The 14,527-nt window shown below is 33.2% G+C and overlaps 1 protein-coding gene across 2 annotated transcripts in view; it reads right to left on the bottom strand.

The window, feature by feature from the left end:
* Nucleotides 1-9,551, bottom strand: part of LOC140434418 (rho guanine nucleotide exchange factor 17) — an 81,659-nt gene extending 72,108 nt beyond the window's left edge. For both annotated transcript variants that reach the window (XM_072522671.1, XM_072522672.1), the window contains exons 1-2: nt 9,141-9,551; nt 1,027-2,776 (exon numbers count right to left, since the gene is read on the bottom strand). In XM_072522671.1, the coding sequence (XP_072378772.1) occupies nt 1,027-2,772 (1,746 nt within the window). In that variant the 5' untranslated portion in view covers nt 2,773-2,776; nt 9,141-9,551. The remainder of the gene's footprint in view (nt 1-1,026; nt 2,777-9,140) is intronic.
* Nucleotides 9,552-14,527: the final 4,976 nt, after the last annotated feature.

The raw sequence follows: 14,527 nt of genomic DNA, 5'->3' as shown, positions 1-14,527 counted from the left end.
TTATTTTATTGATCAAGTTCGTTTGTCCAATATATTCGCGACTATCTTCTTAATTTTTTATATATAGCCATTTTTGGTATTCTTTCTTTTTTATTTTGACTTCATTTTCGATTTCTTCTGTCCATACTCCTTTTTTCAAATTGTTCAACGTTTGTCGTCCTGCAGCATGTATCAGTTCTTTGATGCGTTCTTCAATATTTTCGTATGCATGCTTCTTTAGTTTTCCATATAATCGTCCTTGATATAGTATTCTGATGCAGATTTGATGAGTTTTAGTGCACTGTTTCTAGGATATCCAAAGTTTTGCTTTAGATTTCTTTTTTTTTCTTGAGTTTAACTCGTAATATGATAAAAATAACGTTTTTGTCTTTCAATAGCTAAGGATTTCATGCACGTTCTGTTCCTCTTTACGCTCTTCCTAGAAAGAAAGTCCTATCCCCGATGTTATCCTGTTTTAACCTCAAATACTTCCTTGTATCCCCTTATCCTACACCACTTTCCAACCCGCTTCACGAGCGCTACTCCTATGTGCCATTTACCTCATAAAAAAATGTAAGAGAAGGTCCCGACCAAGACAACAACTGGATCAGAGATGTAAGATCACTCGGGCGGGATCGGGCTGTCAATAAAACAATGAGGATCTGCAATGACTTCAACAAGGAAACTTTCAAGAAGCACTTGCGACAAATCAAAAATTAGAAAAAGATACGCCAAAGAATTGAATATATGATATTATAGAACGAATTACGAATCTAAAATGAAACTGGACTGGCCATATGGCAAGAATGAATAACTAAATGTGCATGAATATAAAATTGGAATGGCAGCCAAAAACCAGCAAATAGGATAGAAAAACATCACCTACAAGTTGGACAGATGATCTGAAAAGAGTCAGAATAAACTGAATCCAATCAGCTTAGAACTCCGAAGATAGCTTCATTTAAGTTTGAATAGTAAATCAATTTTATTTACTCTAAATAATCATTCATTAAAAAAGATAGACATAAGTAAAAATAAAAAACTTACCATTTGAAAATTCTGATTAGCATCATTAGTCGTTAATTGGTCGAAACTTCGTATCAATAATCGCTCCAATAGATCACTATTTTCTTCCGCATTTATATAATCCAATTTAGATGGACTAGATGTTGTTCTTTGTTGGTTTACTTTATTTTTTATGTCAACATCGGTTGCAATAACCACGTTGTTGTTACTCATTTTCTTTTTGTGTTGTTTTGGTGTATTTAAATTAAAATTAACACATACATCTTTATTGCTAGTTTCATCTGAAGAACTTGAAAGAGATCCTCTAGTTCTACGATGCTTCGGTTTTGATAAATTATTTAATGATGCACAAGGAACTGATGGCAGGTTTTCTGAAATGTTTAGTTCACTATTTGAATTGTTTCTTGATGCTAATAAGGGAATGTTTTTAGCATTTGAATCAGTATTTAAATTAAGTATCTTGTCTTTATCTGACTGCACTAGTATGTGATTTGATTTATTGTATTCTGGCGATAGATTTGCTTTAAATTCATTATTATCTGTTACTTCTTCTAAATTTCGAGAAACTAACTTGGTTACAGCTAAGTCATTCTCGTCAGAATTAACCATCCTTTCTTGGGAACTAATCCATATAGAATATTCCTTATGCCTTTCATCAGAAATGCTTAGTTTAGATATTTCAACTAAAGATTCTTTAATAAATTTGGAGGTGGAATCAATACAGGCAAAATCCCCTTCGTGTATCAATTGAGGTATAATATCTTCAGTAGATTGATAAGTATTTGGCCATTGGGAAATATAAATCCCTTTCCTTCGTCTCGCTTTTCTTTTTTTCTTGTCGTTAAGGCTATTTTCTAAATGTGTCAATTTGTCATCCGCAATATCACCTTCTGCCGTTTTTGATGCTTCTATTAAAACATTTAAGGCTTTAAGATCTTCCGTTGCACAGCCGACTTCGAATACTGTCAGTTCTTGCTTAGAAGCTTGAGTTAGATCTACTAGTATACTTTGTGGTTTTGTCGAGGTATGTACTTCTGTTAAAGATATTTGATTTTCAATTCCTTGAAGTTTCTCAAATTTGAGTTTATGAGGCGGTTGGTGTTGCGGATATTTATTTTGATAAAAAACATCTGAGGATACTGAAGTATTTCGCAATACGACCTCCCTTTTTAGATCGTCAGGTGAGTAAGATATTGGCATGGATAGTAACGTAGGATTAGCCTTATTTCCATGCCGTGATCTGGCAGATGGAACTGTTGTAATATCTCGTTTCAATCTAGAAGTGAGTTCTTTATACTTGTGATGTTTATTTCTCTTTTCTGCTGCAGATGTACGATTTCCGCCAAATCGAAATCTGGGAAGTCGGTCTAGAGTATTATCTCTATCATTGATATCTCCATAGGCAGCGATTCTTTTATAAATTTGACCTGCAGGTCGCACTAGAGTACATGGTTTTAGTTGATTTTTTAGCAAATACTTGTTTGAGTAAATTGCAGTACCACGTACGGTGACTGACGTCTGTTGAGAAGCCAGTTTATTTGAAGGATTTTCATCGCTTAAGGGAACTCTATATTCGCAACTACTTCGATCTAAAGATGTTCTCGGAAAGAGGGGAATCCGGGAGAAGAGAGCGTTGTCGTAACCGCTATCACTGCAAGGTGTAGACGGCCAACAGCTTTGGTGGGAAAGATATCGAAGTCCAACACCGGGTGGTGGCGGGGATACAGCTCCTACTCTCATTCCTGCATCCATGAGTTTTATCGTCATGAATCTACAAATACAAAGCAATGTGATATAATATACTCACAAGCAAATTTAAAAAAAATGTTAAATTCTCATTTGTTTTTTTTTTAGGTTTTGTAGGAAATTTTATTAGTATGCCTGGTGTAATAATTCAAAAGTAACTGCAGACTAATTGAACATTACACCTACTTACGGCATTTTAAGGCAAAATATATCAAGTAAAAATTTGGACATTTAAATAAAAAACTGATCATACACTTCGAGTAACTCAACGAGATATGGAAAAAATAGTACTAGATACAGGAACCATAGTACAAAGAACTGGAAAAAAACTGGCTTTTGGTTTGATCGGAATGGATTGGTTATTTGTGAACAGGCTTTTAGTAATTGAAAAAACTCGTTGTTGCTTACATCGTCGACGTGAAATCTGTTTGACAGTTTTATTAAAAATTGTGGTACCAGTTACAAGCTTTCGAACATGGTCATCCGTCTAGAGTAAGTATTATTAAAACCTAGTTTTTGAATTGTTATGAAACATACGTACAAAAGGGATTTTAAAGATACTTATTCTTTAGACACCAAATTGTTATGAAAGTATATTAAGTTTTGTAATATAACCTCAAAAATATTGGTGTTACCGTAGGGTAACATAAGCTGGTCCAGGGAGACAAAAAATATTATATGTGTATAAACGTATTGCTTATTTCGTATGTGGTATATATGCGATCAGAAAAGCTAGGCGTCTTGTTTATGTGTTATTAATTATCTAGTATATTCATTTGATACTTTCAGGCGTGGGTATACCCTGAAGGAAGCACTGCGAATGGTTTATAAAGAAACCATGGACGCTTACGAAATATCTATCGAGCCTCCTGATACTAACGTCTAGATCTACGAGGATTCTGGTGATGAAGATGGTGGCGCATTTCCGGATAATTTAAGCGGTCGACAGTTGACAACAGCAGCTAAATTAGTCCCTCATCATGCTGTCTGAGCTATTATCGACGTACCTAAATCAGAGCCAGTTTCAAATATCGTCTGCTCTGAGTAAGAAAAAATATCCTGGATTGAAGGTGACTTTGAAAGTGTGAGCAGGGATTTTCCTAAACCAGATTATAGCAAATATAGTGATATGGACTATTTAGATATATTCGAGATGTTTGTTAATAGAGAAATAATTTAACTACTTGTGGACGAATCAAGAAAATACTTAATAAACCGAATCCAAAAATTTCTAATGAAGAAATGAAATGTGTAATTGGGATTGTGATTGTTACAGGATGTAATGAGTTATTTGGAAAGGATTTTTACTGGGATTTCAAACAAGATATGAAAAATATTTTAGTCACTCAATCTATCAGAAGAGAACGGTTTCGCCAAATTTTAAAATATTTGCACTGCGCCGACAACACACAGCCTGTACATGGTGACAAAACATGGAAGCTACGACCACTGATGGGCCTTTTCAAACGCCGCTTTATTGACCACTGGATACCTGACCAGAAGTTGAATTACCATGAGGAAATGATCAAATACTTTGGGAAGTATTCATGTAAACAGTTTATTCGGGGCAAATCCATCAGATTTGGATTAAAATATGGTCCCTGAACTCTGCTTCTGGTTATTTAGTGAACTTTGATATATAATATGGAAAAAGCCAAAGGCAACACTACTTACGAAAACGATTTTAGAAAATGTGCTGCTACGTTACTTTGCATGATAGATAAGTTTTTGAATGATGTTAAAAAGCTACCGTTCGCATTTTACTTCGACAATCCTTTCACAAGCTTCAATTTACTATTATCCTTGAAACAAAGTGGTTATGATGGTATGTGAACTATGAAGGAAAATAGAATTACAAGTTTCGAGTTACCTAAAAAGCATAATTTTGAGATCGAAAAAAAGGTGAGACATGATGTCTGTCATCGACAAAGAAGATGAAATAATATTAGTAAGTGGATGGATAATATCATAGTGACAGTAGCATCTACATGTCATAGTGTCAATCCAGTTACTCACGTCAAACGCTATTCTCGAACCGAAAAAAAAATTATTTAAGTACCACAATCTTATCTCATTTAGCAATCTTAGCTCGCCAGTTTATGGAAGACACTGACTTCATGGACCAGCAGATATCCAGATATGGGATTTCAATTCGTAGAAAAAGTGGTGATAGTCAATTTTTACATGGCTACTAGATGGTGCTATAGTCAATGCTTTGTGTACATCCAAGAAGTGTAAACATCAAACACAGCTTACCCAACTAGAATTCAGATGATAGACTGCTTAAGCCTATCTAATAAAATATGGCATGGCTTCAAAAGGTGTTGGAAGGTTGCTGCGGCTGCTAAATCAAGTTTATATATCAATAGAGTTTTAGATAACTTAGAATATGACAGACCAGACCATTTTTTTGACAAATATTTCCAATAATAAGAGGTGTCGATGTGCCGGAGAAGGTTTTAGTTTAAGTATTTGCACTATGTGTGTCAACTGTGATATAGGATTATGCCTAGAATGTAATATAATGTTTCACAGCTCACAGTTATAATTTCCTTGTCCAATAATTTTTTGTATACCATAGTCGACTAGCGTTACCAAAACGTAACGGCATATTTTGAAAAACAGTACATATATTTTAAGAAAAATACTTGTAGTAATAGTAAACAAACACAAAAAACACACAACAAAAGTGAATTGCGATTGTGGAACGAGGAAATACAACCATAGAAGTTGTAGAGCCAAAATGAGTGATTGTGAGAATTAATTAGAGAATTTTTGAAACCAGCACAGCATTATGAAGGGCAATACCTGGAGTACTACATTATTTCACATAATAATTTAGGCAAAATTTATATTGTAGATACAAAAATGTCAATTTTTCGGTATTTTTAGTTTTTGAACTAACTTTTGTAAAAATAATTTTTTTTTTTATACAAAAATCGTTATTTTGTAGCTCTTTCAATTACAAATCGAATGAGACTTCGCAAAATCAGATCGGTCAATACATTTAATTGTTTATAAAAATTGTTAAAAGTTTATAAATTTTACAGGGCCAGAATTTGTTTTTTTTTTAGAAGCTGGAGACCTAATTCTAAACGGATTCTCTTCTTGGTCGATTATATTTTTAGGTAGAAATAAAAATATTTGCTTAAAAAATGTTTGAACCCCTTTATATCTTTGAAGTAGGGCCAATTAAGCTACAACGCTCCCTATACATTACACACATTTTTAGCTTGTTGATTCTTATAGTTGAAGTCAAGATAAAAATAAAAAAAAGTTTTCTTAAACCAATAGAAGTGGAGTTGACTTAATTTGTTTAAATTAACACAGCTGTTAAAGCAGCTGTAATTAATTAATTACAGCTGCTTTATTTATAACAATTAAGAATTAAAATCGGTGCCATTCAATAATTAAGGGCCTATATTTTATGAAGATATAATTTTTATTTTAAAAAAACCGCTGTTCATAGTCAGAAAATGTAAGTAAAGTTGACTGTTTTTTCGAGTAGTCGAATTCTCTTGGTGGTGGAGGAAATTTTCTCCTGGCGGCCCGGCCGGAAAAAAACTTAATTTGAAACTTCAAATCCCCGGCGCTCGGAAAAATGTATCACATCTCCGTTAAATATGGACCAATTTCGCTCTTTTTTTATCTGGGGTAGCAGAAAATTTTGTGAACATTGGCGATATTTGTTTTGGTTGCGATTAAAACTTTAGTGACTATTAGCATTTCTTTTTAAACTACTCTTAATCATCTTTATTTTACATATGATATATTTTTATGATGTATTTTTTATACTCTTTAAATGATATATTTTTAATATTTCACGAACTTATTAGTAAAAAGAGGGTTATATGCTTTCTCTTGTAGCTAAAAGTATAATATATAAAAGAAAAAATAGAAACAGCTGTAGTCTTTACAAAAATGCGGAGGGGATTGCTACAAGAATGATCCAACCAAAGTCAAAAATACTCACATTATTGTATTTCTTTTGCAAAACATTAAAAAATAATTTAAACTATTTTGAAGTTGAATGCACGTGGAATTTATTAAATATAACATTGAAACACAACTCTTGATCCAATGAGCTAAGTATTCTGTTTTGTTTATAAATAACAAATTCAAATTCATATTTACATCAATTATCCGCTCATTATTTTTGTACACATAAAAATTTATATCCCCTTCAAACGTCTTCCGATCCTCTAATTAAGTATACATTTTCTCTTATTAAATTTGAATTTAATCAATCAATTTAATAATAATAAAACTTGTGACATTGCCTTTTAAGCTCAAAAGTTAATTTTTATGTGTAATATTAGCAGAAAAATCTTCCAATTTTAATAAGTTTTGCTAATTAATATTTAAATTTTTTATTGTGTATTGAAAAAACATTTAGCCTAATTTAAATTATAATAAGCTTAAGGTCTTTATGGCATGTTGCTATGTTTGATTTTTTTTGTAATTGTATTATATTATATAAATATTGTCATATAATATCTCGCACGTCACGATTGGCCCGATAATAGCAAAGGTACGTGTCTAAAGCACTTTTGGTATGACACCATGTTGAAGTTTTCTTTTTCATCGTATTATATTCGCTATATCCTGTTATATGACATATCGCACGGTCCTGTATGTTAAGTCTTTTAGGCACTATAAGCTTAAGGCATTTGTGACAATTCATCCTCTGACCTTAACCTTTTATTATTTATTTCTGGAGTGACCCTCTTTCTAATGACCCCCCATACGTCACGATCCAACTAGCCGTTCTCGAGATGAACGACGTCAGAGTGGTAGTGAAGGGGATAGCCCCGTCGCAACCACTACTACAATTTAAACAAATTAAGCTAACTCCACTTCTTTTACTCGTGGAATACTATTTTTTTAAATCTTTGTCTTGACTTCAGATATAAGAATCAATAAGTTAAAAATGTGTGTAATATATAGGGAGTGCTGTAATTTAATTAATTTCTAACATAAAAGTCAATAATCTAAAGCAATAAATAAGGGATACAAAAATGTTGAGCAAATATTTTTATTTCTACATAAAAATATAATCGACTAAGAAGAGAATTCGTTTAGAATTAGATCTTTATCTTTAAAAAAAACGTTCTGGCTTTATAAACATTTAAGAATTGTTATAAACAATTAAACGTATCTCGAAAAGGGATTCACCGATTGGATCTTACAAAGTCTCGTTAGATTTCTAATTAAAAGAGCTACAATATACTGCTTTTTGCATAAAAAAAGAATTTTTACAAAAGTTATTTCATAAGTAAAAAATAACGAAAAATTGACATGACATTTTTGGAACTTCAATCGTTAATTTTGCATAAACTATTGGGTCAAATTTAATGTAAGATAGCTCAGATTAAAGTTTTTTTTATATACATTTATATTATTGTACTCATTTTATCCTAAAATATTGATTTGATACAATATAAATAAAAAATAATCAAAAAACGCTGTTTTGCACCTTAAAAGTGCCATAAAAAAATTATAATCAACAGTTTGGGGTTGCACCGCACTTGGAGGTTACTTCAGGCATTACCCTTCATAACGTTGTGCTCGTTTCAAAAATTCACTAATTGATGCAGGTTTTTCTCTAGAGTTTGGACTACCAGCTGTAGACGGAAAACAGAATGCTCATGCAGAAAAACATCAATATTAGTAGCGGCAAAACTAACTATGAGCCAAATCCTTCTTTAAATCAATCGTCCATTTCCCCCTGTCTCTGGCAACTCTTCCCCATACTTTTACTCCAATCGATTAAGTATCAAGATATCTAGATACTTAATCTTATTTAGGTATTCCTATGGTTTGTCGCCCTACCGGTCCTATTCGGCCCAAAACTTTTCTGGTCTTTATATCTTCCTCTCGCCTGTCTTCTGAGCTGTACTATCTTAATAAATTTCACAATGTTAGTTTCCCCAAAAACTTCTATACTACTCTCAAAGTTGTAACACCTGCAATCTTTGCACTTTCTCTTCTCCATATATTCGTCTTAGAATTTTTAGGTACCTCGAAACACTTTACTAGCAGTTCTTAGTCATTATATGTCTCCAAGTTTCAGCTCTTGTCTTTACAAAAAAAATCAATAAAACATTAAGGGCCAACTATGTTGAAATCAATATACTATGAAGAATTAATGATAAGATTAGTTAGAGCAAAATACGAAGTCATAAAAACAAAGAAAAGAAATACAGGAAGATCTAGGAAAATATAAAAAACATATAGGCTACTAAGTGCTAAAGAAAGGATACATCATAAAGATGAAAATATGGATCAACAAAAAATAATGAAAAATTTATCATTCATGCACCCTATCAATAGGAAGTTTAATGGGGGAAAGTAATAAATTTCTTGTTAAATAAATTGAAATAACTTACATTTTTCAAGTAACTTTCACATGGGAACAATTTTGCGAAATTCTAGTTTTATTAGTTTCCATCTTCATGTTCATTTATTAAAAATTTAACAGTAAAATAAGTTTTAAACAACACGTCATTACTTATTTCTTTCGGCATAACATACTTAAATAAGACTTTAAATAATGAGAAATTTGCTTCTATTATATGATAATATCTATATATTCATGTTTAACTTTTATTTCACATATTTTTTAATAACGTTTGCCTAGTAACGTATTAAATGTCCCGTATTGCCTCGGTAGTCGGTACCACTTCACAATATTTCCGTCGTCTTTAAGAATGCACTTCTTACAGTCGGTGTCATCGACAGCAAACTTTTGACGTATGCAGTTCCGATAACCTTGTAGTTACCCACATGGTGGTACTGGTGGACTGGTGGTACTGTCATATATACAGACCGGTCCGGTAAGAACTCAATTCTTCGCACATTCGTGTACTTTCGACTTTCGCCTTACAGGTAGGTTTATTGGAGCTAAGCTGTTGCCAGCTTAGTAGATTTTGTTAAAAATGTGGGAAAACTTATATGGAGACAGTGGTCAAAAAAAATTAAAGAATAATTAATAATGGTTTGATTGTTTTGTTATTTATTGCGTAAACTTATTACATGTCATTATTAGGTTGTATTGTTTTGTACATTAATGCCTGATTTGTGATCAAAAATAGTTTCTACCATAGGCTGTTTATAAGGGGATATTTATCTTTATTAAAAATTATAAAATTAGGTATATATCTCTCAACAAAGTTACTAGAGATACTAGATTTCCTCCTAGACTTCATCAATCAAACTACTGGATTGGTAATCTGAAATATTCCAGTTGAAACGGCGTACATGCCAAGGAAATGGTGTTCCAGTAATTTCATATGTTTTTTAACATATTTTCAAGAAAAATCTACGGTATTAATGTCTTCGGTCGAACCTGCGATGTTAATATTCAGAGCTCAAGTTTGCCTTTCACATAGTAAAAACCTTAAATTTCTAAATATAATTTGATTAAATTTAATTATTTGAGCTTTGAAGAAATAGTCCAAGACACGTGTGTGTTGAATAAGTTTTCAGTAAGTATTGACCATCGAGCTGTGAGATGAAGAAGTAGTAATACTTCTCAGAAAAAAAAAAACAAACTTGTAACAAGGAAGAAGCTAATGAACGCCCCAGAAAATCGTCCTAAATATTTAATTGGAGTTATAAGTGGTATTACAAAGTTTTCTATAACATGATGAAAGCAGGAAGCAAATTCTTCTGCAGATAATCCCCCGCACTCTCATTCCATAAAGAATTCAAACCCAGAATAATAGCCTGTAAAGATAGGGACGGTTCTATAATTAGTCACAAAGAACAGATACTAAACAGATGGGCGGACCATTTTGAAGAACTGCTTAGCAGCAATCACGAAGATGGCGAGATTGAGGATCCCATGTTTCAAATGAATGAAGATGATCGGTAACCACCCCCCACCGAAGAAGAAATTAGAGAAGCCATCGCAACACTGAAAAATAATAAAGCTCCCGGTTCGGATAATCTCCCTGCCGAACTTTTCAAAAATGGCGGCGACCCCCTCATGAAACACATGCATAAACTGATAACTGCAATTTGGCAACAGAAAGAAACACCCACAGACTGGAAGTTAGGTGTACTGTGTCCTATACACAAAAAGGGAGACATGATGGTGTGTGATAATTATAGAGGCATCACTCTACTCAATATGGCATATAAAGTGTTGTCCAACGTATTGTACAAAAGACTCCTCCCCTACGCCAAACAAATAGTGGGAGGATATCAGTGCGGTTTCCGTCCTAATAAATCAACAACGGACCAGATATTTACACCACATACCACATATTTGTTGACTTCAAAGCCGCATACGACTCCGTTAATAGAAATAAACTTCTACTTGCTATGGTAGAATTTCGCATTCCGTTTGATTTTGTCCGGTTAACTGAACTTACACTCACAGGTGCAGAGAGCATGGTAAAAATCCAAAACGATCTCTCAAGACCCTTCCATTGCAAAATGGACTAAGACAGGGTGATGGACTATCGTGTCTCTTATTTAACCTGGCATTAGAAAAAAAAATTCGAGAGTCGCAGATTACTACGAATGGTACTATCTTTAACAAATCAGTACAAATTGTCGGATACGCAGATGACATAGACATCATAGGTAGGTCCACAGAATCTCTGACTGAAGCATTTCGGTCGTTAAGAGCATCTGCATACAGAATGGGACTAAATATAAATGTTAAAAATACCAAATATATGTGTTGCACTAGGTCAAGCAACCCGACACCTACACGAATAATAATTGATGACCTAGAACTGGAAGGTGTTGACATCTTCATATACTTAGGGTCGCTGCTAACTAAAGATAACAACGTCAGTGAAGAAATAAAAAGAAGAATAGTGCTCGCCAATAAGTGTTACTATGGCTTAAGGAGACAGATGGCCTCAAAAATGCCTAGAAAAATTAAACTGACTGTATACAAAACACTAATAAGACCAGTGCTAACATATGGTTCAGAAACTTGGACACTAACACAGAATGACCAAGAATTGCTCAAACGTTTTGAGCGAAAAATACTAAGACGAATATATGGAGGCATAAAAGAACAAGGTTTGTGGCGCAGGTGTTACAATTTTGAGTTGTATAGAAGATTTGGAGAACCTGACGTTGTAAAATTCATTAAGGTAGCACGCCTCAGATGGATAGGTCATGTAATCAGACGAGAGGAAGATGCCATAGTTAGAAAAGTTTTTGACCGAAGAGGGCCGATGGGACAACGAAGAAGAGGAAGACCGAGACTTAGGTACCAAGACAACTTAGAAAATGATTTGAAGTCTATCGGAATTAGAGCATGGAGAAGAGTTGCCAGAGACAGGGGCGAATGGAGGATTGTTCTGAAGAAGGCTTTGGCTCCTAAATAGCTGTAACGCCACTGATGATGACTCTCATTCCATATATAACAATAGCCGTCTTTGTACGTAAATTAAAAAACACAGGTAGTGCACATATAATTTGGTCGTATAATATAAACTACTTACATTAGATTTTTGCGCCATCAGGACTGAAAGATCCATATCAGAGTTATCCGACGTTGGCCATCACCATTGCGAAGGCTTCTCGATCTTTTGTCACATGGAATAATTGTCCTGCATTTGATATCTTAGTTCATTCACGAATGTTTTTTAACCAAGAAACTTGTTTCTTCTTACACCTCTAAGGTCTACTATTTTGCCTTTAAGGATCAGTTGTAGTATTCTATATTGACTTTTTTTCACTATATGTCCCAGATAAGACATTTTCCGGTGTTCAACAGTCTTTAGCAATTCTCTATCTTTGTTGACCCTCCTTAGTATTTCTCATTAGGTTTTCTTGCTGTCCAAGGTATCTTCAGAATCCTTCAATGAATCCACATTTCCAATGCTTCAATTCTGTTTATACTTGATACTTTTAGTGTTCATATTTCTGCTCCATACAAAAGTACAAACCAAATATATCACTTAGTCATTCTAGACATGGGATATCTTCTTCTTGTAATGCTTATCCGTTTCGGATGATGGCGATTTGTTTGTTTTGTCTATAGACGTTAGGTTTTGGTATAGGTGTGAAATCATTGGATTAAAATGCTAATGAAAAGTTATTTTTCCAACTTAAAAGTGGTCATCTGCCAATACCGGCATACTCTAATATCTATATCGTTGCTTCGAAGATAATACTTTAATGATTGTTTGGTTTAGATTGTTCTGGGACTTTTCTATCTCTCTATCTATTTATAGAAGTAATTTTAATTTTACAGTATTAGGATCTACAAATACCTTTTTCTCTTCCTAGCTTAAATTCCATAAGTTTTCTTTTAATCTTTCTAAGATCTTTCTTTTAATTCTCGGAGTCTTTTCTCCATTTTACATTTATTTTCTGTCTTCCAAAATATCTTTTACCCATTTCCTCACTACTTTTATTTATTTTTTTTTTCAGAATACCAAGTCTTTTTATTAACCTGAAACTTCTTTTTTCGTTTTTTGTTTTTTTTTTCTGGAACAGTAAATAATGATATACACTTACCTCTTTATCAAAAACACGAAAAACAAATTTTCTTTAATATTTCTTTGAAAAACGAGAATTTGCAACTCACAAGCACATGCTTACTTGTTTTCGCCTTAGTTATACTGGAGAGAGCAGTTTGCCGTATCAAAAATATCGCTATGGAGAAAGCAGGATAACGTGCACTTAAAATTTGATTATTTCTAAACTACATTGGAGTCAGTGGGTTTGTGGGATAGTGTATGAAGGTATGCAGATCCAGAATCTGCTCAAATGTAATTTCAGGTAAATAATGGAGTTAGCAGGTTAACACTCTTAATCGACGACATACCGAAAATTATATCATAAGAAATTTGAAAGGCATTAAGAAAAGTCAAAAAATACTGCCATAGAAGAATATGGTATTATGATTAAAACTAATAAGTAAAAGGAATCTATCTTGTTGTTTTGTTAGATATTTTTAATAGTTTTAATGACATCCACAGGAACTTATCTGTTATACAACAGATGAATTACATCTTTGAATCTTTGTGTCACTGGCAGCACTATGGCTCAAGGGAACAGATAGAGGTAACGACAAACAAAGAAATAAATATTGAGGAGGAAGGAGTAAAGGAAGCATTAAGGAAATTAAAAAATAGAAAATCACCAGGAGAGGACAAAATACCGAACGAACTCCTAAAGTACGGAGGACCAGATCTGAGCAAACAACTATTAAAACTAATCCAAAAAATAATAGAACAAAATAGAATTCCTCAAGAATGGAGATCAAGCATCCTAATACCTCTCTTCAAAAGGGGAGACAAATCGGACCCAGAAAATACCTCTAGGAATAATCAAAACGATCAAAAATATCTACCAAAACAACACAATAAAAGTAAAAGTGGAAGAAGAACTAACCGACCGTATTGAAGCTGGCAATGGAATAAGACAGAAAGATTCCCTGAGTCCTCTATTGTTCAACCTGATTATGGATGAAATAATAAAAAAAGTACGAACTAAAAAAGGATACCAAATGGGAGAAAACAACTTAAAATAATCTGTTATACAGACGACGCAATTCTACTCTCTCAAAATGAAGACGATTTGCATACAACGTATGCTGCACCAATTTAATATAACCGCTAGAAAATTTAACATGTTTATTTTCCTAAAAGAGACAAAATACATGGTTACAACAGCAAATTTACTAAGATGTAATTTGAGCTGGAAAGTCAGATAATAGAACAAGTAATGGAGTTTAAATATCTAAGCATCACATTATCTAGCCATGGAAAGCTCGAAACTGAAGTGGAAGATTAACTGA

This window comes from Diabrotica undecimpunctata, chromosome 2 (genome assembly GCF_040954645.1).
Source record: "Diabrotica undecimpunctata isolate CICGRU chromosome 2, icDiaUnde3, whole genome shotgun sequence".
Taxonomy (NCBI): Eukaryota; Metazoa; Arthropoda; class Insecta; order Coleoptera; family Chrysomelidae; genus Diabrotica; species Diabrotica undecimpunctata.
This window is presented reverse-complemented; position numbering and strand designations above follow the sequence as displayed.